Raw genomic sequence first — 24,271 nt, forward strand, 5'->3', positions numbered from 1 at the left:
CCCAGTTGGTCAACCCATAGTTAGGCATGAAATGCGTGCTAAGCTAGCATTCCATAAAGGCCTTGATAGAATGCTAGCCTAGCATGGACCATCCCGGCACCTAACTTTCGGTGATCTTACACAGAATTCCTCTCTTGCATGAATTCTATATCAGCAAGTACATGCATAACTCTCATTATAGAATACTAGCATAAGTCCTAGGTTTCGTGCCTAGTTTTTGGCACAAGCACTTATGCAAGTTCACTGGCTAGTGTACATGCTCATGATTAACTGCTATTACTTCGGTGTGTAACTGATAATATTCTATGACCCACGCATGCAAGTGCTAGGCATACCTCTGACCCACCCATGCCTTTCCCAGGTTCATGCCCCCTTGCAGTTGCATGCTACAGATTTTGTGTGCACAATTTATAGGATCCTGACTATGGGCATTTACTGCTAATTACTGCCAATTGGCACCAATTAACACCAATAATTGGTTGTAATTGCAAATTAGTAGCTAATTGACGCTATTCTATAACTTGCATGTCCAGCTTTGCACACTAAGGGGCCCTTTTACAAAACTTGTAAGCACTAACACGTACTTAGTGCAGCAAGAAACGGTGTACCATGGTGTGCACTGAGGCGTCCTGCGGTAATTTTGCCATGGTGTTGATTGGTCACATTTTGGATTTTTGCATGCATTTTGCTAAGCACTATTCTATAAAATCCACGTGCAAATTTTATAGTGCACATCTCAAAGGTGGCATGGCCATTGGAGCGGCACAGGCGGGTTAGGGGCATTCATAAAGATGCGTGCAATCTGCACCTAAATTACAACCCAGGATTTACACCAAGATTTAGTTGGTGTAAATCCTTACGCCAAAGTTTGGCGCAGAAACTGACTCCAAGTGCTATTCCATAAACAGCGTGCAACTTGAAGCGCCATTTATAGAATATTGCTCTGCATGGATTTTTTTTAGTACTTTTTTCTTGAGTACCATTTTTTTTTGTTACATTTGTACTCCACGCTTTCCCACTCATGGCAGGCTCAATGTGGCTTACATGGGGCAATGGAGGGTTAAGTGACTTGCCCAGAGTCACAAGGAGCTGCCTGTGCCTGAAGTGGGAATCAAACTCAGTTCCTCAGAACCAAAGTCCACCACCCTAACCACTAGGCCACTTCTCCACTCTCAATTTACTGAATCTAGTTCTTTATGACAAAGACCACTGACAATTTAGCAGCAACTATTTAGCAGAGAAAGGCGATGAAAATGATAAAGGGGATGAGATGACTTCCCTATGAGGAAAGGCTAAAGTGGCTAGGGCTCTTCAGCTTGGAGGAAAGGCGGCTGAGGGGAGATATGATAGAGGTCTATAAAATGATGAGCGGAGTTGAACAGGTACACATGAAGAACCTGTTTACGCTTTCCAAAAATACTAGGACTAGGGGGCATGCGATGAAGCTACAAAGTAGTAAATTTAAAACAAGTCAGAGAAATTTTTCTTCATTCAACAAGTAATGAAACTCTGGAATTCATTGCCAGAGAATGTGGTAAAGGCGGTTAGCTTTGCAGAGTTTTAAAAAGGTTAAGACGGGTTCCTAAAGGAAAAGTCCATAAACCATTATTAAATTGGACTTGGGGAAAATCCACTATTTCTGGGATAAGAAGAATAACATGTTTTGTACTTTTTTGGGATCTTGCCAGGTATTTGTGACCTGGATTGGCCACTGTTGAAAACAGGATGCTGGGCTTGATGAACCTTTGGTCTGTCCCAGTATGGCAATACTCATGTACTTATGTAACCCTTGGCACTAACACCATTTGATGTGTGACTCCAGAATTGCACACTGTGTTCCAGAGACTTGTATAGAGGCATTGTTGCCTTCTTTTTCCTGCTGGCTATTCCTTTTTCTATATATCCAAGCATCGTACTGGCTTCTGCTGTTGCTTTACCTATTTGGTTGGCCACCTTAAGATCATCCAATGTGATCTTCCTGAGATCCTGTTCTTTTGTGCACAGAACTTCACCCCCTATACTGAACAACCCCTTAGGGTTTCTGCATCCCAAAGGCATGGACCTGAATATTTAGCTACCAAACACTAGTCCATTCCTCAAGCTTCATCTGTTTATGTATCTATTTTCTTAAGGTTGGACAAAGTTATGGCATTTTATTATGAGAGTCTTCACTAATCTGTAGAATAATGACAATATTAATGCTTATAATATTCCTATAATTAACTTGGTTACAAAAGGACATTTCTCAGAAAACACAGCCAACACAAAGTATTACACAGAACTCCTGATATGTATATTTTAAAGATAAAATTGTCAGTATAAATGGGAGTTTACTGTTTAGTTAGTTAGATACAGTAGCCACAGTGTAATATGCCATGTGCTGCAGCTCAGAGTTTCCTAACCCACATGTGAAAAATATGATTATGCCTGATGCAGTAAACAAATCATATGCAAATAATTTGTGCACTAAAAATGTATTCACAAACACAGGAAAGTAACATAGTAACACAGTGCCATTTACATGTGGGAAAGCTAATTACATCTAGATGTTAAGGGGCATAAGTAGGACAGGGAGAGGGCAGGTCTACAATACAGATGTGGAGTCACCATTTCATATAGGGAATCCATGTCTGTATTGCAAAACATAGATGTTGGAATTTACTGCTGCTCTTTCAGCATATAGAAGTGCATGCTGAAAGGGGCGGCTATAAAGCCTAACATCTTGCTCCCTATCACCTTCCCCAATATCCGCCCTTTATGACCCCCCCCAACATTCAAACCACCTCTGCCCTTCCCATGGTAATCCCCTTTGCAGCATTCCCCCCCCCCCCCCCCCCCGCAGCATCACAGCTTTCCTTGCAACATCACAACCCTCTAGAGGCAACAGTTCCCAAAGGAAGAACTCCCTTGGAGGTCCCCATGGTGACACAATCGCCACATGCCCAACCTCCAAGGCATAACAACCTCCATGTGGCAAAGGCTTTCCTCAATCATTCTAATCAACAACCTCCTCCCCTTGATGTACCTCCCTGGCACAGTCCCCTGCTCCCCATCCTACTACCCCCCATCCAGCCTTACCTGGGGCCCCTGTTGCCTAGTAGGTTAGGAGTAATGCTTACACTCTCCTGTTGCGATGATCCCAGGGTTCAAAATGACCACCAAGATTTTTAGCAGCAATATCTTGGTATTACTGCTAGGGGTCAGGCCTCCAGATAAGGATGTGTTGTAGTCTACAGTCTAATAAACAACTCTAATATATAACACTAAAAGAAGCTGAATAGAGAAGAGAAAGCATGGGACATGGGGAAGGGATTTGGATGAAGGGATTAAAGAAATGTCCTTCAAAAGTTTTGTACATGGTTCAGATACTTTAACTGGTGATCTTTTTTTTTCCAAATTATGCTTATTTTCTCCTTCTAAAATAGTTCCTGTGTCTCAGACGCATCTTGAAACACATTACAGCCACCAGCAAAGGAAGGAAGGGTAATGCTATGTGGTAAACTATATAGTCAAGCACGGAGATGGAGGAAAGAGAGTGGAAGAAATATCATGCCGAAGGGTACTAACTGATTTGTCTGTTGTCCTTCCTGTCAGGATTGCTCTCGACTTGGCTTTGGTCAGGGGGAAGGACTTGAGATACGAGTCATACAAGTGCTTGGCTAAGACTCGGAGATCAGCATTCTCGGGACTCATGTGGTCGATGTCACTGCAGATCTCTGCCAAGAGCTTCTCCTTCTCAGCTTGTGGCATCCGACCAAACCTGATGGCTGAAGACAACAAGATAAGCCCTGATGTTAGTGGAGACTTATTTGCATATCTCTATCACTTTAGCTCCTTTGAATGGTTTCTGGTTTCATTATGACAGTCCTGAGGAGAGCAAAGAGTCCCGAACCCTATCACAAAGTGCAAATTGCTGTTAGACATTAGAAGAAGATTATATAGAAAAGGAAATGGAAACCTTATGGTGCCCACACAGTCTGTTACAATGCACCAGGTTGGTATCATGCTCAGATGTGGTGCTACATTACAAAGAGCTGTCTCTTTTTCAAAGCAAGATGATCACAGCACTGCTTTGCACAGTAACTTTTTTTTAGATTATCAATTACAAGACATGAATTCTATAATAAATTTATTTTAAAAAATCCATAACTTCTCTAGGATCCAAGTGACATAGCAGTTACATTTTTGACTGGGATCTCTTAACCTACCTAGTCTGATCTCATCACCTTGCCCTTGTACTACTGCTGCTACTACAATTATTAGTACTTAAAGTTCTGTAGTTCTACTACTGTGGAACAAAACAAACCACTATTTATGAAAATATACATTTTACTGGTTTCAGCTCTGCTAAAGAGCCTACTCAGCAGGCTTTATAATTAACAACGGGCTGGGAAAAGGCCTCAGAGCATTGACTGTTACTGCTGTGGCCTGTCAGGATCCATATATATATATATATATATATATATGTTTTTTTTATTATTTACACCTATGTTTACTAGGCAGCGCTATGGGTGCGTTAGCGTTTTTAATGTGCGTAAATGGTGAACGCGCATTAAACACTAATTCGCCCATAGAAATGTATAGGCGCGTTAGTGTTTAACGCGCCTTAAATTTACAGGCATGTTAAAAATGCTAACACACCTTAGTAAACGTACCTCTTAGTGTGTATTCATTTATCAATTTTAAACTATTTATTTGGCGTGACATGTTATGGTATTTTAGAATTGGTATTTATGTTCTTATTATTTATATTAATGATTATTTATTTAATACTGTTCATCAGTGTTAAATAATATGTTTTATTTTATTTCTTGTCAGTTACTTTAGCCCCTGACACAGCCCTTGTGTGGGCGAAAAAGACCTCACATGAATAAAGTATTTCTCAAAGGACCTTTTTCCTGTATAATCTGCTCCTTCGATATCGCAATTCAATAATTTACAAACATAACTGTGTGACTCCAGCCATGCCCATGTGGATGCTCACTTTCAAACTATGCACCACTGCATTTAGGTGCCAGATTATATAATAGAGTGTAACTCCAATATTGGCATTTATGTGCACCCATGTGTAGGGTTACCATATTTTGTCCCTCCAAAAGGACACATACCCCGCCCCTTTCACGCCCACCCACCTCCTTTCACGCCCTCGCTCCGCCCCATGTCACATTTTCCCCTCTCCCCTGTCACACACCCTGTCACTCCCCTCCCCTTACCTTACTACTGCCCTGGTGGTCTAGTGACCTCTTTGGGGCAGGAAAGAGCCCCCTCTTTCCTGCTTGGAGCGCTGCCCTGCATGCATCTTTCCTGTTCCTGATCTCGGCGCCGATTCAAAATGGCCGCCGAGAGTTGACGTCTCGTGAGGTCACTTCAACTCTCGGCGGCCATTTTGAATCAGCGTCGAGAGAGGAACAGGAAGGTTGCATAAAAGGCAGCGCTCCAGGCAGGAAAGAGGGGGCTCTGTCCTGCCCCGAAGGCAGAAGAGGTCACTAGACCACCAGGGCAGTAGTAAGTAAGGGGAGGCTAGCAATCTGCCCATTTGTCCAGAATCCAGACAAATGGGCAGATTGGCAAAACCCGCCCGGTTGCCCGGACATGTCCTCAAAAAGAGGACATATCCGGGTAAATCCGGACATATGGTAACCCTACCCATGTGCATATATGCCAGATGTTTTGGTCATTTACATAAATTTCTGGTCCTCAAAATGCTGGTTCCTTCTTTACAGAATTACCTCCATAAAACCTCCCAAACCATGCCCAGAACATGTCCTTGTAAAATCTATGCAGTGTTTTGAAATTTCCATTTATAGATGGATAAATCACAATTTAATCAATCTGAGTAGATCTCAAGTGGGGGCAATAATAAAGCAAATCCCAACACTTTCCACACTTCAAATCATTCAATAATTACCATTCATGGCTATAACTTCTTCCCGAGTCATCAGTGGCAACTGTGGCTTGCCTTTATCTTCATCAGCTCTTTTTTTTTTTTTTTTTAACAAAATCACTATGTAATACTTTTTAATCCTATCAGACTTTAAAGCTCAAATTTTTTAACTTTTTGAAGCATTTTATATAAAAGTGATAGAGCCCCAATAATTTAAGCTCTTACCTTAATAGTACATTGTATTAGTGCCTAAAATATTGGGGTTCTACTACTACTTATCATTTCTATAGCACTACTAGACGTACGCAGCGCTGTACACTTGAACATGAAGAGACAGTCCCTGCGCGACAGAGCTTACAATCTAATTAGGACAAACAAGAGATAAAGGAATATTAAATGCTTCAAAAAGTTAAAAGATTTGAGCTTTAAAGTTTGATAGGATTAAAAAGTATTATATAGTGATTTTGTTAAAAAAGAGCCGATGAAGATAAAGGCAAGTAACAGTTGTGGCTCATGTGAAACAAGTTGCCTCTGATGGCTTGAGAACTAGTAGTAGCCATCAATGACAATTATTGCAGGGGTCTTTTACAAAGCGACTGTAAGCCCGATGCAAGCTTACCGCTCGCTATACGGGACGTACCGTCTGGCTACTTCACCAGCCGGGTGGTACTTCCCACCCCTAGCGCGCCGTCATTTCCAGTGTTACAAAAACGTATTTATTTTTGTAGCGCTGGAGTGTACCCAGCGGTAATCAAGCAGTGCCGCATGCTGCCCAGTTACCACTGGGTTAATGTGGGAGCCCTTGCCATCACCTCAGTGGGTGACGGTAAGGGCTCTCCTCTGAAATGGCCGCACGACAAGTGCTTGCCGCATGGCCATTTCCTGCAGGAAGGCGAGATTTCCCTTTTACCAGCTGTGGTAAAAGGGGTCCTTGGTGCGTATGTAAAACACGTGCCGATGCCAGTCCCCGCCCCCTTTTGCCGCAGCTTGTTAAAAAGGGCCCTTTATGTTCTTTAATTGTAATATATTTATTTAAGGGTGGCGCCCCTCCCCCCTGTGCAAAACTATTGCTGATTTATATATATGCCAAACAAAGTTTTATAGGAAAAAATGACAAATAAGCTATTCATGAAGGACTGTTGAAAAACATAGATATTTATCATGAGCAAAAACCACTTAAAATTATTCATTAGATTAATGCACCACATAAAAGCCCTTAAAAGCCTCAATGTGATGCATTAGATTTTTTTTTTCAAAGGTAAGCTCAAACCCAAAACAGTGTCTAACCAACTATTTATATTTTACTGACACCACTGAAATTCATCATTGCACACCAGAAAAATAAATTGGACTGGAGACTAGCCTGACAAACTTCATGATAAGGGAATTCATGGTTGTAGAGCGTCCAGTTTGTTTGGAAGAATGGTTGATTTAAGAGCCACACGCAGAAGACACGATGAGTTTATCATTCAGGACCCACTGAGGATACATACATACTGTATTTTAAGAAAGGAGTGATTTAAGGTGTGCTTCTCATTTTGAGCAAAGGACTGAGGGACTGTTCCAGTTTATTTTTCTGGTGTGCAGTGATGAATTTCAACGGTGTCAGACACATGAGATCAAACCCTAACAGCACATTGAAGGTTTAAGGTTCTTGCGTGGTGCACTAATCTAATGAATAATTTTGCTGGTAATAAATATGTGTTTTCATAAATCCTTCATGAAGTTTTACATAAATATTCTACTATTTTCCATTTTTTCCTATGAATGTTTTTTTTGTTTTGTACTAGTGTTTAGATCTATATAGGGCTTATCATTAAACATTTCCTTGCTCACACTGAAAGTTGTTCATATATATGCACACATTTCTCACCTTTGAAAAAGATAACTTTGCATCCCTGAAAGCAGTAGAAATCCACAGTTTAATTTTTATGCATTCATTTATTCTGTCATCTTAGAAAATAGCCACGCAACAGGAGGTGGCTATTTCATCGAACTGGAGAGGCAGAAACTCCAAACACAAACTTGGATATTGTTAGGTTGATTATGGGGGTCTTTTACTAAGCCGCGGTAGAATTTTTAGCTCGCGGTAGAAAGTAAACGCTGAGACGCCCAGGTCCTGCTAGAGCATATGTGATAGGTGTCAGCCCTTGTCTGCTGAATTCTATATATTGGGCACAGCATCCTGCGCCAAAATTCTATCGTATTCTATAACAACGCATGTAACATAATTGGTTTAACAAGCCAATCAGCGTTTTTAACAGCACTTAACAAGCAATAATGAGCACTAATTGGCAATAATTAGAATTTAAGTGCATAACTCACTAAGGGGTCCTTTTACTAAGCTGCGTGAAAAAGGGCCCTGCAGTAGCGGTGGGGGCTGTTTTTCCTGTGCGCCAGGCCCATTTTTTCCACAGCTGGTAAAAGCCCCCTACCCCCCCCCAAATGGCCACACATTGAGAGAACTCTTATCGTGTGGCCATGCGGTGGGGAACCCTTACCGCCACCGAGAGGTAACCGAGTAGCCTGCAGCGATGTCCAATTACCACCAGGTTACTGCTGTGCAAGCCATTTCCGGGGGTTTCCTTTTTCCCCTGAAAATGGCATGTGCCGGAGGCTGTGTTAGGCTGGCAGTAGTCCTGGAAGAGCGAGCAGTAAGCCTGCGTTGGGCTTACCGACAATCTGTAAAAGGGCCCCTAAGTATATTCTGTAATGCACAGCGCCTAAATTCTAATGCGTGCCAGCCAAAAGGGGGTGGGGTTATGGGTGTTTCATGGGCATTCCAAAATTTACACACACTGTTATAGAATATGCCCCTCTGTGCCTAAACCTATGCGCCACTATTTACGCCACGTTTCCCTTGGTGTAAATGGATACGCGTAGTTTTAGGCGCTGGGATATCTATTAAGCGTATTCTATATACCACGCCAAAATCTAGGCACCACTTAAAGAATATGCTAAGGCGAAAATTTATCCAAGAGAATCCGCCAAGGCGGAGAACTCGAACGTCCCATGAGAAACCACAAAAAGTGAAAAAACAAGAAAGGGTGGGAAGCTGACCACAGACACCAGAGAATAGAAAAAATGGACTTAAAAACAAAATGTTTATATAAAAAACGTTTATTTAAAAAAGAACTCAACACAAACGGCCGAACGTTTGTGTTGAGTTCTTTTTTAAATAAACGGTTTTTATATAAACGTTTTGTTTTTAAGTCCATTTTTTCTATTCTCTGGTGTCTGTGGTCAGCTTCCCACCCTTTCTTGTTTTTTTCACTTCTAGGCGGAAATTTATTCCAGACGGATTTTTTAAGCGCCATACATGGAATCTACTTCTGTGTGTGTGACTTGTTATTTAGTTGTATAGCTAATAATAGCATTGCATGCCATTGTTTGTTTCTCTGCAGAGTTTCATGCGGTCCATTGATTCATCAGTATAAAGAATGTATTGTGGTCACCATTTTTGTCTATGGAGAATAAACGGAGCAGATCGTTGACAAAACAAAACGTAATTTATTAGTAAAAACCAATGGAATATGCACACACAAATAGCCTGACACAGGCCGTGTTTCGCCCAACAGGGCTGCTTCAGGGGCTACAAAAGAAATATAAATAAAAAATATAAAACATATATATTGTTTTTTGTATCATCTAACCACATATATAAATAGACATGTATATATATATATATATATATATACAGCATACACATATTCCATTGGTTTTTACTAATAAATTACGTTTTGTTTTGTCAACGATCTGCTCCGTTTATTTTCCATCTTGGAGTTTGCAGACCGTCTGCCTTTGTGCTTTCTTGGACCCACCATTTTTGTCTATCTATATGCACACACTGGGAGCCCTCTCTGTGGACAGGTCTGGCTGAAATTTGGTAGAGGAGTATGTTACTAAGGTGACAACATGCATTTCAAATTTCAGACAAATCTTGTGTATAACCATAGGTAGGTATAATGAGAGAGCAGGGTCATTACTAAACCGGCGGGAGCGAGTGAGAACCAAAGTGTAAAATCCAAAAGAAAAATGAAGACGTGCACTTTTCTTGAGCTAATCTAGATGTGTATATATGTCTAATTTGTCTTTTGCAGGGACAGAGGCACACCTAGCCAGTCAGCATACCTACAATTTATTATATGCATATTCATTATGGATAACTTGAAAACCAGACTGGCTTGTCTTGAGAACTGGGCCAAGAATCTCTGATCTATTGGTATGTTTACATTAAAGCAAGTGTTATTTACAATAATTTTCTTTTGCTTGGAAGCTATAAAACATTTAAATATGCAAAACCCCCTTTCAAAAAACAGGAGTATTCTAACAGGATGTTTTTAGTACACAGGGAGGAGCGTTTTCGAAAGGGACGTCCAAGTTTTGATTTGGACGTCCTCGCAAAATGTCATGATCCAGGGGCGGGGAAACCAGTATTTTCAAAACAAGACGGACGTCCATCTTTCGTTTCAAAAATACCATCAGGGATGTCCAAATCCTTAAATTTGGTCGACCCTAGAGATGGACGTTTCTGATTTTCGGCGATAATCAAAACCAAGGACGTCCCATCTCAGAAACGACCAAATGCAAACCATTTGGTCATGAGATGAGCCCCTCACATGCCAGGACACCAACCAGGCACCCAAGGGGGCACTGCAGTGGACTTCATAAATTGCTCCCAGGTACATAGCTCCCTTACCTTGTGTGCTGAGCCCCCTAACCCCCCCAAACCCCACTACCCACAACTGTACCCCACTACCATAGCCCTTATGGGTGAAGGGGGGCACCTACATGTGGGTACAGTGGGTTTCTGGTGGGTGTTGGAGGGCTCACTGTTTCCTCCACAAACGTAACAGGTGGGGGGGGGGGGGGGGCTGGGTCTGCCTGCCTGAAGTGCACTCACCCACTAAAACTGCTCCAGGGACCTGCATACTGCTGTCACGGACCTGAGTCTGGCACAAAATATTTTTAAAGATGTTTTTTTAGGGTGGGAGGGGGTTAATGACCACTGGGGGAGTAACAGGAGGTCATCCCTGATTCTCTCCGGTGGTCATCTGGTCATTTTGGGCATCTTTTTGTGCCTTAGTCGTAAGAAAAACAGATCCAGGTGAAAACATCCAAGTGTTTGTCTGGGACATCTTTCTTTTTTTCCATTATGGGTCAAGGACATCCAAGTGTTAGGCACGCCCAAGTCCCACCTTCGCTACGCCTCCGACACGCCCCCTTAAACTTTGGCCATCCCTGCGATGGAGTGCAGTTAGGGACATCCAAAATCGGCTTTCGATTATACCGATTTGGACGTTTCTGTGAGAAGGACGTCCATCTTCCGATTTGTTTCAAAAGATGGGTGTCCTTCTCTTTCGAAAAAGAGCCCAAGGGTCTGTATTTATATTCAACCTACACAGTTTCACATTGTGATCACACACACACATAAATGGGGTCACATCTCACAGTCTATGCTGATATCAAGAAAAATCACCAGCATTTGGCTAGTAAGGAGCTGATGCGCCATTGTTTTATATTAGATGTGATGAGATTTTGGACAACAATCATTGCTCTGCACCAGATGTAACGTCTGTGTGACATATCATCACCTCAATTGAGCTAATCAATATCATCACTAAACAAGCAGCCAAACGACACTGTGCCAAAGGAGGTTCATTTCTTCCTCTGATGCAGATAAATGTTCAGACAGTAGCTATTTCATTGCACCTTCTTATCCTGAACCTCGTGTGCCATTGCTCTCTCTGTCTTTGAATTCATTTGTTACTGCATTCACTGAAACAGGAAGCCCTCTGTTGCAGTAAGTCCTATGGGGACCAATCAATTTTTGTGAGTGTGTGTGGAAATAAAAGATCTTACTACAGAAGAAGGAAATCTATTGCAACTGCCCATCTGGGATCACTCATAACATTTTATATTTAGGCTTTTTCCTGAAAATGTTCCATATCTATAATTTCATCAGTCAGAAATACATGAGTTATTGCCAATTATATTTTTTCAGGGGGAGGGAGTGGGGTAATAAAGGCTCTAGGAGAACTCCAAGGACAATCTAGATAAATATGGAGTTCTAGGGATATTTGGAAATACAGGTCCCGTTCACTCATCTCTTCCATGGCTACTTTGGGTTGAACTTAGTTCAAGGAAGATGGTATATAAATATAACATAAGAAAAAGTGACATACTTCCCCTACTTAATTTTCCTAGTGCTTCTACTGGGTCAGCTCTTAATAGCACCAAGTAAAAAAAATAATACTTAAATGGTAATTTCCTTGTATATTCCTTGTTTTTAGGCATAGAACTGATACTGTGAAAATTCATGTGAATATGAAATGTTCCTTGCGTTTTGGGATCATCTTTGTCCCAATTCCCAATCTACAAATTAATGATCATTTTTAAGAGCAAAAACCAGAAAGAAGTTATGAAGATATGCTGCAAAAATAGGACTGGAGCTGTTAAGAAATAGGATACAACTCAATATCCTTTTCAAGTCCTTAAATATCAAATTGGACAGACTACAAGGACAACATAACCCAGACGCACATTGTTCTCTCACTTTGTCCAAGGGATTGAGGGTACATTCTCTTCCTAGTTTCATGTCACATGGTTAGACGTCTACAGGTTGCAAGAATAGTGCAGGAGTTTGGGCACTATGGGCCCCATATTCAATGCAAGTTAACCGGCCAGGAACGGCCGCCAACCGGTTAACTCGCGTCTCGGCAGATAACTGGTCATTTTTAGCAGCATTTAACTGGTTACTGCCACTGAACATGGCTGGTTAGTGCAAAAATAAAACTGGTGATATCGAGGGTGTTCTGGGGGTGTGACCAGTTAAGTCCCGATATTTGGAATTTAACCAGCCAGGCGTAGCGGCCAAATAAGGCCGCATAAAAAGCAGGCCTATCTTTGCCTGCTAAGCCGCGGCCAGTTAAGTCTGAATATTGATTTAACCAATCATGCACTAGCCAGCATTGAAAAACCTGGATATTCAGTGCCAGTCGCTGGAAACGGCCTGGCATTGAATATCCATGCTGAATGTCAGCAGTAGGCTGTCAAAGCGCTGCCCATCGCCGACTGAATATCGTGGGGTGTGTGGCTCAAATTCACTGAGAACTGCATAGTGCTGAAAGAAAACAGAAATGCCGCCCTGGAGGCAATGCCAATAGCAAGTCTTTGGAGAGAGTGCATACTTAAGGAAAAGAAAAAAGAAGCTGCATTTAGAGTCAATGGGAGCCATTGACAGGGCTGCCAAGAGACTAGGCTGGGCCCGGGGCAAGGCCGCCCCGCCTCTGTCCCCCTGCTGCCCCGCCTCCGCCCCCCCACCGCTGCCGCACCCCATCGCTCCCGCCGCCGCTGCAGGCTGCGGTCTCACCTGCCTGCCTCCGCGGCTCCGGGCCCCCTTCATTCAAAGTGGCAGTCGCAAATCGCTTTTCTTCTGGCCTTCCCTCCCTGTGTCTCGCCCTTGTCTGATGTAACTTCCGGTTTCCACGAGGGCGGGACACAGGGAGGGAAGGCCAGAAGAGACGCGATCTGCGACTGCCGCTTTGAATGAAGGGGGCCCGGAGCCGTGGAGACAGGCAGGTGAGACCGGGGACTGCAGCGCCGGGGAATTTTGCCCCCCTGTTGGTGGCCCTGGCCATTGATGAAGAACACTGCCTCACTGAGGGCTCCTTTTACAAAGCTGTGGTACTGATTCCCACTCGGCAAGTGCGACAAAGCCCACAGGAATTGAATGGGCATCGCACATTTACTGCACAAGAAATCAGAACCATGGTTTGTAAAAGGAGCCCTGTAAGAGAGAGAGCGAGAGAGAGAGAGAGAGACAAAGACATAGAGGAAGAGAGAGATTGATGCTTGACCCAAGGCCCATTCATAATAATAACAGTGCATTATTTTATAAAAATGTCATCAGGCCAATATATAAACATAAATGAACACAATGAAATAATAATAACAAGATACAATCATAAATCCACATTAAATCATGCATCCACCAATCCACCCATAACAATAAAAATAAAAAATATAAAAATCCATCAGTGTTAAACATCAGCAATAATCAATACCATCTCCCCATCATTTATCAAACATCCATTTTTAACCTGCAGTAGAACCACACATGAGGGCGTTTAATTAAAATTAGTAAATGTTATCTATGGCTGGGCCAACAGGAATAAAATGGGTCCAGTGGTATATAACATGCACTATTCTTTAATAAAATACCTTAATAGTTCAACCCACCTCACTTCTCATGAAAGAGTTCTTTCCATTACAACTGAACTAAATGCTCTGAGCCTCTTGCTCTAACCTGAACATGCCTAAGCACCTTACAGAACAGTCCTAGCAACATCAACATATCTTGGCTGGATCTCAGCACCCAAGTAGATGAATATCAGGTGACCTTTTTCCTGCAAGCAGGAAAGGCCAAACCCCCAGGGTTTTAAATGTTAAGGTTAATTTTAAACCTTACCCTAGTTGTGACTGGGAACATTTCTTTCCCTTCATGGTTTCCCCACAATCAACTGAGCTTTTTCCAATAACCAAAGCAGGAAGGCTTACAAAAAGAACATTACACTAATCTAACTGAACAATCATCATAGATGTGGTCACCTTATTCAGTAAATCTGATTTCAGAAATGGCTGTAGCTGTCTTATCATATGTAATAGAGAATTTAAACATATCCCACTAAATATACTACTAACTGCCAAAATCTTGATAAAGACCTTTAGGTTAGGAAGGAAAAAGGCCTCAAAGAGCTCTTTGAATAACTTTTTTTCAAATGAGCTGACCGGATCAAGTTGACCCTCTCTTCATCATTGGCCGGAAAAAACCTTCCAAGTCTTTTGACATTACTACTCAGGATGGTAATATCATTGCTTGTTATACATTCTTATAAATTATTTAAATCAAGCTATAGATAGTTATCGACAAGACTTATAGATATTTTTGGCAAATATTGAGAGTACTGGTAGTGTATTATAGAACACTTATCTTTCTCAGTGTCCAAGTTTTAGGTCATATGTAATGTAATAAAAGCTATTCTAGCCACCTGTAAAATGTGGCTTTCCAAGTCCTACATTTCATTAACCCCCCTCCCCCCAATCTTTCACCTTAGCTGATTCCTTACAATGAATACCATCTCTAGCCAAGGCAGAAATTACAAAAAAGGATATGGGGACCTATATATAAGAGTTCAATCTTATCTATATTTAATTTCAACTTACTGATAACCTTCCAAGAAGCAATTTCAGCCAAGGATGTATTAAATGCATCATAAAATATAATAACTCCTTCCCCATTGGAAAAAGGAGCTAGGTATCATCTGAATATACATGATAGCTGACCTTAAATTATTTAGAATTCCAGTCAAGGGTTCCATAGAAATATTAAATAATAATGAGAGAAAAGAGCCCTAATGCACATCATTTGGCAATAAACCGTAATTACAAAAGTGGCGTCTCATTTTCATATTTAACCAGCATTTGGCCAAAACAAGCCCAGCATTTGGATGGCTTTTCACTAAAACCCAGTGCATTCAACCTGTCCATAAAAATATTATGATCAACCATATCAAATATGCCAGAAGAACCAAAAGTGAAGATTTGCAGTGATCTATCAAACTTAAAGTTGTGTTTGTCAATAACTATTGTTTGTCTTATATCGATCTGCTTTGTCATTTTCCCACTTAACCCCTTTGACTTTCTACCTCTTAGTCAAAAAGGGACTTCTGGTAGAAGGACAGTAAGGAGGCAATTCTATAACTGAGGCCTCATTTAGGTACCCTGAGGGTAGGCAGTAGAAGCTTATTCTATAACAGAACCTAGGTACCTAGGTTGTGTTGTAGAATATTAGCATAACCTGGTATCCACGTATGTCAGCCACAGAGCTGGGAAAAGTGTGGGCGGATAAATGTGGCACGGAGGCATGTAACTTAAAGTATTCTGAAAGTTAAGTGCATAAATAGAAGCCCAGCCTCTGTTCTACCCATGCTCCTCCCATGTGCATTCCCCCTTGCAAATACGTGCTAAGTAAGTTAAGTGGGTATTTGCAGAATAGTACTTAGACGCTATGCTAGCATGTAGGCCCACTGCTGAACACATATGTGCAAAAATGCTAGTATTCAAAACATCTACGCACATACCCCTGGATTCAAAACATGGTGTCCAAATTTGGGTGCGATCCTGAGATGTGCACGCAACTTAATTGGCTAACGAGCCATTAACGAGCAATCATTGGCCTCTAACAACCAATTATTGATGTTAATTGACACCAATTAGGATTTGTAAGTGCATTTGGCTGTGCACTATTCTATAACGCAAGGCGCATAAATCCCATTGCATGGCCATGGGAGGGGGATAGGCATATCAGGGGTGTTCCAAAATGTTGCACGTGTTGTTACAGAATACTGGGTCTCCGCACCAGGTTTCAGCACGTGGAAGTCTTGTGCCCAAAGTTAGGCTGTGTGAATCTGCACTAGATTCTACAGAGGGCTCGTGCCCTTTACAGAATCACGCAGCACCAATTTTTTCCGGTGCCCATTTTTGAGCTCCTTTGATAGAATCTGGCTCATAACACAAGTGCAAATGAGAAAGACTAGTTTATAGAGCTGCCCTTTAACCTAATTGGGTGGCGGAGCAGGTGGGGGGAAGAGGGGTTGGTGGTTGGGAGGCTAGGATAGGGGAGGGCAGACTTATACGGTCTGTACCAGAGCCGGTGATGGGAGACGGGACTGGTGGTTGGGAGGCGGGAAATACTGCTGGGCAGACTTATACGGTCTGTGCCCTGAAAAGACAGGTACAAATTCAAGATATGAGTTTATCTTGGGCAGACTAGATGGACCATGCAGGTCTTTTTCTGCCGTCATCTACTATGTTACTATGTTACTATGTTACTATCCAGCTTATAATCGAACGAGAAAAACGCCCAAGTTCCGACCTAAATCGGGAGATGGGCGTTTATCTCACAAAAACGAAGAACGCGGTATAATCAAAAGCCGAATTTGGGACGCTTTCAACTGCACTCCGTCGCGGATGCGGACAAAGTGGACGGGGGCGTGTCGAAGGCGTGTCGAAGGCGGAACTGGGGCGTGGTTATCACCCGAACAGAGATGGGCGCCCTTCGCCGATAATGGATGCGTTTGTAGCTAGAATTTAGGGCACTTTTCCTGGACCCTGTTTTTTCACGAATAAGGCCCCAAAAAGTGCCCTAAATGACCAGATGACCACTGGAGGGAATCGGGGATGACCTCCCCTGACTCCCCCAGTGGTCACTAACCCCCTCCCACCACAAAAAAATGATGTTTCACAACTTTTTATTTTCACCCTCAAATGTCATACCCTCCTCCCAGGCAGCAGTATGCAGGTCCCTGGAGCAGTTGTTAGGGGGTGCAGTGGACGTCAGGCAGGTGGACCCAGGCCCATCCCCCCTACCTGTTACAATTGTGCTGCTTAATGCTTATTAGTTGTCCAACCCCCCCAAACCCACTGTACCCACATGTAGGTGCCCCCCTTCACCCCTTAGGGCTATAGTAATGGTGTAGACTTGTGGGCAGTGGGTTTTGAGGGGGATTTGGGGGGGCTCAACACACAATGGAAGGGTGCTATGCACCTGGGAGCTCTTTTACCTGTTTTTTTGTTTTTGTAAAAGTGCCCCCTAGGGTGCCCGGTTGGTGTCCTGGCATGTGAGGGGGACCAGTGCACTACGAATCCTGGCCCCTCCCACGAACAAATGCCTTGGAGTTATTCGTTTTTGAGCTGGGCGCTTTCATTTTCCGTTATCGCTGAAAAGCAAAAACGCCCAGCACACACATTGGCGAATACAACATGGGTGTCTATTTTTTTCGTTAATACAGTTTGGTCCGCCCCTTCACGGACCCGTTCTCGGAGATTAACGCCCATGGAGATAGGCGTTTCTGTTCCATTATGCCCCTCCACGTAACCTCCAGATTCTTTAAATGGTTACTAAAGTTCTGTACACAAATCAGCACAAGTAGCCGATTTGCACGTGGAACTTAATTGGTTAGTAAGCCAATCAGTGCAATAACTGGATGTTAACAAGCAATTATCAGTACTAATTGGGACTAATTAGGATTTACGTGCATAACTTGCTAAGTGTATTCTATAAAGTGATATGGATAAATAGGACCGTGTGGCTCTCAAAAGGGGGCGTGGTCATGGGAGGGCCATGGGTAGATCATGGGTGTTCCAAAAATGTACATGAACTATTACAGAATATGCCCAATCTATGCCTAAAGAAGACTTGGGCATTTACACTAGGTTTTAGTTGGTGTAAATGACTGCACCTAAATTTTACTTGTGGGATGGCCACTACGTGTATTCTATAAACCGTGCCTAACATTAGGCGAGGTTTATAGAATAGCACTAAGCATGGGATTTTTTGGGTGCTGATCTTTTAGGCGCCAAATATAGAATCTAGCCCTAATTTTGTTATCAATTGAAGGTTCAAACCTGCCTTGCCCTGACTTCCATCTGCCTTGCCTTGTTTCCAGTCTGTCTTGCCTTGACCTCTGTCTGACTTGCTTGACTCCAGCCAGTCCTGCCTTGGCTCCTTCTTGCCTTAATTCCAGCTTTGTCTTCAGTTCCTGCCCTCATTCTAACCTTGTCTTCAGTTCCTGCCCTAGTTCCAACCTTGTCTTCAGTTCCTGCCTTGGTTCCAGCCTTGCCTGAGCTCCTGCTAAGTCTTTAGTTCCAGTCCAGCCTTGTCTCAGCTTCTGCTGTCTCTTCAGTTCCAGTCAAGCTTCATCTTCTGCTCCAGCTGATCCTTGTGCCTAGTTCTGTCTGTCCTGTGCATAGCCCAAGTGACTTGCCTTCCACCAGCTGGGACCCGGCTAACCCTTGCGTTGACAGGGCAGCGCCAACTTGGTTGGGGTCCAATGCCTCACCTTTCCAGAATGGTCACATATCCACCTTCCATAAAACAGTTTCTGGCTTGAATTAATGTGACATACTTTTTGCTAAGGGGAGAAGTTATCAACGTGGGCTACCATTAAGACAGGTTATTTTATCACAAGTTGTGCTATTTTAGCATAGAGTCTCATTGGATAAAATGGAACCCTGTAGTAAAACAACCCATCTTAACAGTAACACACATTGATAACTTTCCCTCTAACTTGTGCTATTTTAACACATGTCCCATTTATGCATCAAGACTTAGTTACTAATACCTGGGGTTAACAGTAAAATAATACATCTTAACAGTAGCCCACATTGATATCTTCCCCCTTTAATTATAAAAAAAAGAAATGTTTCTATAAACTGAAATCACTATGTAAAAAGTGAGCCAAGTATAGGGGAATCAAGACATTGTGACATCACCGATGAGGTTGGCTCTTTGGCACTGGTGGAATCAGGCATTATGACATCACTACTACTACTACTACTATTTGACATTTCTAAAGCGCTACTAGGGTTACGCAGCGCTGTACAATTTAACATAGAAGGACAGTCCCTGCTCAAAGAGCTTACAATCTAAAGGACAAATGTACAAACAGTCAAGTAGGGGTCGTCAGATTGGGGCAGTCTAGATTTCCTGAAAGGTATAAAGGTTAGGTGCCAAAAGCAACATTGAAGAGGTGGGCTTTGAGTAAGGATTTGAAGATGGGTAGGGAGGGGGCTTGGCGTAAGGGCTTATATTGAAATCACAATATAAGTTAGTTATCAGAGACAGAAACTTTTCACAATTTTTCTGGAGCCATACGGTAGCCTTAAACTTAGAGGTGAAGTTATCAGTGTGGACTACCATTAAGTTGACTCATGCTATTTTAGCACAGGTCTCATTTTATGCTATGAGACCTAATTACTAATAACTGGGGTTAACAGTAAAACAACACAGCTTAACAGTAATCCATGTTGATAACTTCTTCCCTAAGGTCTCATTGTGCAAATGAGTTACTGGTAAAATAAAACATTTTAACGCTAATTTAGGTTGATAACTTCTTCCCTAAATATCTTATGATTAAGGTGTCAACCTTTTTTCCTTTGTTGTTGTTGTTTTTTACTGTTTCTCTCTTTTGCAATATCCACCATACAAACAGGATGCTTTTGCAAATTCTTGTGCATTTTTAGGAGAGCGGCCAACACATTTTCTCTGGGATGAGATATTGCGAGTTGATGTGGCAAATTACACCAGTCTTGGTCAGACTTGGCAGGACCATTTTCAATCCTCACAGGAAAAAATGAACAGCGCTAATAGTGAGATGAAGAAATGTGCTCGACAATGAGAAGAGATAGAAAATGTTTTTCTTGACAATGTTCTAAAGATACCCAGATGTTCACAAGACAAAAACAAACAGGAAAGACCTTGGTATTCAATTGGCGTTATACATTCACAGGCAGCTAACGAAGAAATAACCCAGCTATCTGTAGATTTTCAGCCACTATATGGATAGTATTGGGCTGATCATCCCTCTAGGTGACCAAATACTATCAATTTTAGATAGGTCATAGAAGTAGGAATTGAGACATACAGGTCAGTGCGCCTCAATTTTCACTTGCGTTTTGGACCAGAATCAGCCAACTTAGAGCCTGTTCTAAAATACAGGGAAATTGGCATTTATGTGCAGGATGTGTACAGCACAAATATCCATTAAAAAAAAGACATATTTAGAAAGTCGGCACATAACCAGTTATTTTTGTGATCTTAGAAACATGGAGGGGCATTTTCGATATGATGTCCAAGTCAGACTTTAGAAGTTTTGCGCAAAATGTCCAAAATCTGAATAGGAAATATGGCCATTTTTGAAACAGCAAAATATCTCTTTTTTTTTTTTTAAACATACAGTTTGTAACAAGGTTTTGTACTCTGTGCATTTATTTTTCATGGCCATTAAAAAAAAAAAAAGAAACGTACAAGTGAAAAACAGAGACGATCAAGACACTGGGATGTAGGAAGGGCCAGTATATTTAGCAGACTGGTCCCCCAGACATTCCAGGAGAACAATGGGGCAACCTAGGGAGAACTGCTGGGGACTTCATAGAAATGCTCCCAGGTAAACACCTCACCGTTGCTCCCTTATCTCATCTGCTCAGCCTTTCAAAACCCACTACAATAGTCCTTATGGTTGAAGGTGGAACCTCTATGTGGGCACAGTGGATTTCTGGAGAGTTTTGGAGGGCTCACAGTTTCCACCACACGTGTAACAGGCAGGGGGAGGTATGGATCTGGGTCCACCTGTCTACAGTGCACTGCAGCCATCACTATACTACTCTTGGGACCTGCATTCTACTCTATTGAACCGGGCTATAACATCTGAGGCTATCACAGAGGCTGGTGACTACTATTTGTATTCACATATTTTGGCCCTGGGAGGTCTGACCACTGGGGGCATAAGGGGGTTCATCCCTGAATCCCTCCAGTAGACATCTGGTCATTTAGGGCATCTTTTTGTGCCTTATTCATTATAGAAACAGGTCTAGACCAAAACATTGAAGTTTTCGGCCTAGACATTTTCGTTTTGTTCCACTATGGCTATAAAACGTCCACGTGTTAGGCACGCCCTAAGCCCACCCTAATCCCAACTTCGAAACACCCCTCACATGCCCCCTTGTGATTTGGATGCATTGCAGATGAAATGAATAGATAAATGTCTGCAAAATAGGTTTCAAAAATACCAATTTGTATGTTTTGAATCCATCCAAATGGTGCTTTATGACACTTTTTGGATGTTTTTCTCTTTCGAAAATAAGCCCCATAACCAGTTATATTCCTGACCCTGTCACAGTAACCTATTAACTTTGCCAGTTTGGAATGTTGGGGGTCAAACACCACTGAGGGATTAAGTGGGCAACTCCTCCAGAATCCCCCTAGTGGAGTGATGCTCAGTAAATCCTACTCCCGCTCGGGAGCAGATGTCACATGTAGACGTGCACTTTGGGAGCCCGGCAGTAGAGCCAAATAGCTGTTCTGCAAGCCTGTGGTGGGCTTGAAGTGCTTTGGTAAAAGGGCTCAAAGATTTTTCCCCCATTAGTGAATCAAGCCCTTTACATTTTTGGCAAGATATTAATATAACCACATGCTCCATAGGAAGAGGAATGGGACCCTGGCTCTACCAATTTTTGCTCAACACAGCGTCAACAATTAGAGAGTTAGGGGTCAGTGCTGGAGATTGGATTGTTTGGCCCCCTCCAAGCAAAAAAGTGTTCTGTTACCCTTGCTTTGTTTGAGACATTATTAGCTTGATTTTATAATAGGGTGTATTTATGAGAAGTCAAAAGGTCCCTATTTTAAGGCTATCTTGTAAAGGCAACATAAGCATCTAAGAGCCTTCATAGAATAGACTCCTTTAACCACCTCAAATACTACTACTACTTAGCATTTCTATAGCGCTGCCAGGGTTACGCAGCGTTGTACAAGTTTAAACATGGGGAAGGACAGTCCCTGCTCAAGAGAGCTTACAATCTAAAGGTAAAAACTATGTAGTCAGTGTAGGTATCAGGAATGGGAAGGTGGTTAGGCGCCAAAAGCAAGGGAGAAGAGATGGGCCTTGAGTAAGGACTTGAAAATGGGCAGGGAGGGCGCATGGCGTATGGGCTCAGGAAGTCTGTTTCAGGCATAAGGTGATGCGAGGCAGAAGGGGCGGAGTCTGGAGTTAGCGGTGGTGGAGAAGGGTACAGAAAGGAGTGATTTGTCCTAAGAGCGGAGGTTACGGGTGGGAACATACAGGGAGAGGAGGGTAGAGAGGTAATGGGGGGCTGCAGATTGAGTGCACTTGAAGGTCAATAGGAGAAGCTTGAACTGTATACGGTAGCGGATCGGGAGCCAGTGAAGCGACTTGAGGAGAGGGGTGATATGAGAGTATCGGTTCACGTGGTAGATAAGACGTGCGGCGGAATTTTGGACAGATTGAAGGGGGGATAGGTGGCTAAGCGGGAGGCCAGCAAGGAGAAGGTTGCAATAGTCAAGATGAGAGGTAACGAGCGAGTGGACGAGGGTTTGGGTGGTCTGTTCAGAGAGGAATGGGCGAATTTTGCTAATATTATAGAGGAAGAAGCGACAGGTCTTAGCTGTCTGCTGGATATGGGCAGAGAAGGAGAGGGAGGAGTCAAAAATGACTCCGAGATTGCGGGCTGAAGAGACGGGGAGGATGAGGGCATTGTCAACAGAGACAGAAAGTGGGGGAAGAGGAGAAGAGGGTTTGGGTGGAAAGACAAGGAGCTCAGTCTTTGCCATGTTCAGTTTCAGATGTCGGTTGGACATCCAGGCAGCGATGTCTGAAAGGCAGGCCGAAACTTTGGCCTGGGTTTCGACTGTGATGTCGGGAGTGGAGAGGTAAAGCTGGGTGTCATCAGCATAGAGATGGTACTGGAAACCATGTGATGAGATCAACGAGCCCAGGGAAGAGGTGTATATCGAGAAAAGAAGCGGTCCAAGGACAGATCCTTGAGGGACCCCAACAGAGAGCGGGACGGGGGTGGAAGAAGAGCCATTAGAAAATACTCTGAAGGTGCGTTGGGAAAGATACGAGGAGAACCAGGAGAGGACGGAGCCCTGGAACCCAAATGAGGACAGTGTGTCAAGAAGTAAATTATGATTGACGGTGTCAAAGGCGGCAGATAGGTCGAGGAGGATCAGGATGGAATAGTGACCTTTGGATTTGGCAAGGAACAGGTCATTGCAGACTTTAGAGAGTGCTGTTTCTGTTGAGTGTAGTGGGCGAAAGCCGGATTGAAGCGGGTCGAGGACGGCCTGAGAGGAGAGGAAGTCAAGGCAGCGGCTGTGGACAGCACGTTCAAGTAATTTGGAGAGGAAGGGTAGAAGAGAGATGGGGCGGTATTTGGAGGGACAGGTGGGGTCAAGTGATGGTTTTTTGAGAAGTGGTGTGACTACAGCATGCTTGAAGGTGTCAGGGACAGTGGCAGTGGAGAGAGAGAGGTTGAGGATGTGACAGATTGAGGGGTTAACTGTAGGAGAGATGTTGGTAAGCAGATTGGTGGGAATGGGATCAGAGGAACAGGTGGTGCACTTAGAGGAAGAAAGAAGGCGAGCAGTTTCCTCTTCGGTGATCTCAGGGAAGGAGGAGAAGGAGGCCAGGTTAGGTTGGTTGAGGGAGTGGGTTAAGAAGTCACAGGGAGGAGAAAGCTTGGAAGTGAATTCAAGGTTTATCTTCTGCACTTTATCGCGGAAGTAGTCAGCTAGTGTTTGAGGAGAGAGTGAGGGTGGGGTGGGAGCGGAGGGTACTTTAAGTAGGGAGTTGAGGGTGGCGAAGAGGCGACGAGGGTTGGAGCCAAGAGAATTGGTTAATTGAGAATAATATTCCTGTTTGGCAAGGAATAGGGAGGATTGGAAGGAGGATAGCATGAATTTGTAATGGGTGAAGTCTGACAGGGTGCGAGATTTCCTCCAGAGTCGTTCAGCAGAGCGGGTGCAGG

At 43.0% G+C, this 24,271-nt stretch overlaps 1 protein-coding gene across 3 annotated transcripts in view; it reads right to left on the reverse strand.

The window, feature by feature from the left end:
• Nucleotides 1-24,271, reverse strand: part of PPARG (peroxisome proliferator activated receptor gamma) — a 181,177-nt gene that overhangs the window by 34,790 nt on the left and 122,116 nt on the right. For all 3 annotated transcript variants that reach the window (XM_030206997.1, XM_030207000.1, XM_030206999.1), the window contains exon 5: nucleotides 3,568-3,767. In XM_030206997.1, coding sequence (XP_030062857.1) covers nucleotides 3,568-3,767 — 200 coding nt within the window. The remainder of the gene's footprint in view (nucleotides 1-3,567; nucleotides 3,768-24,271) is intronic.

This window comes from Microcaecilia unicolor, chromosome 6 (genome assembly GCF_901765095.1).
Source record: "Microcaecilia unicolor chromosome 6, aMicUni1.1, whole genome shotgun sequence".
NCBI lineage: Eukaryota > Metazoa > Chordata > Amphibia > Gymnophiona > Siphonopidae > Microcaecilia > Microcaecilia unicolor.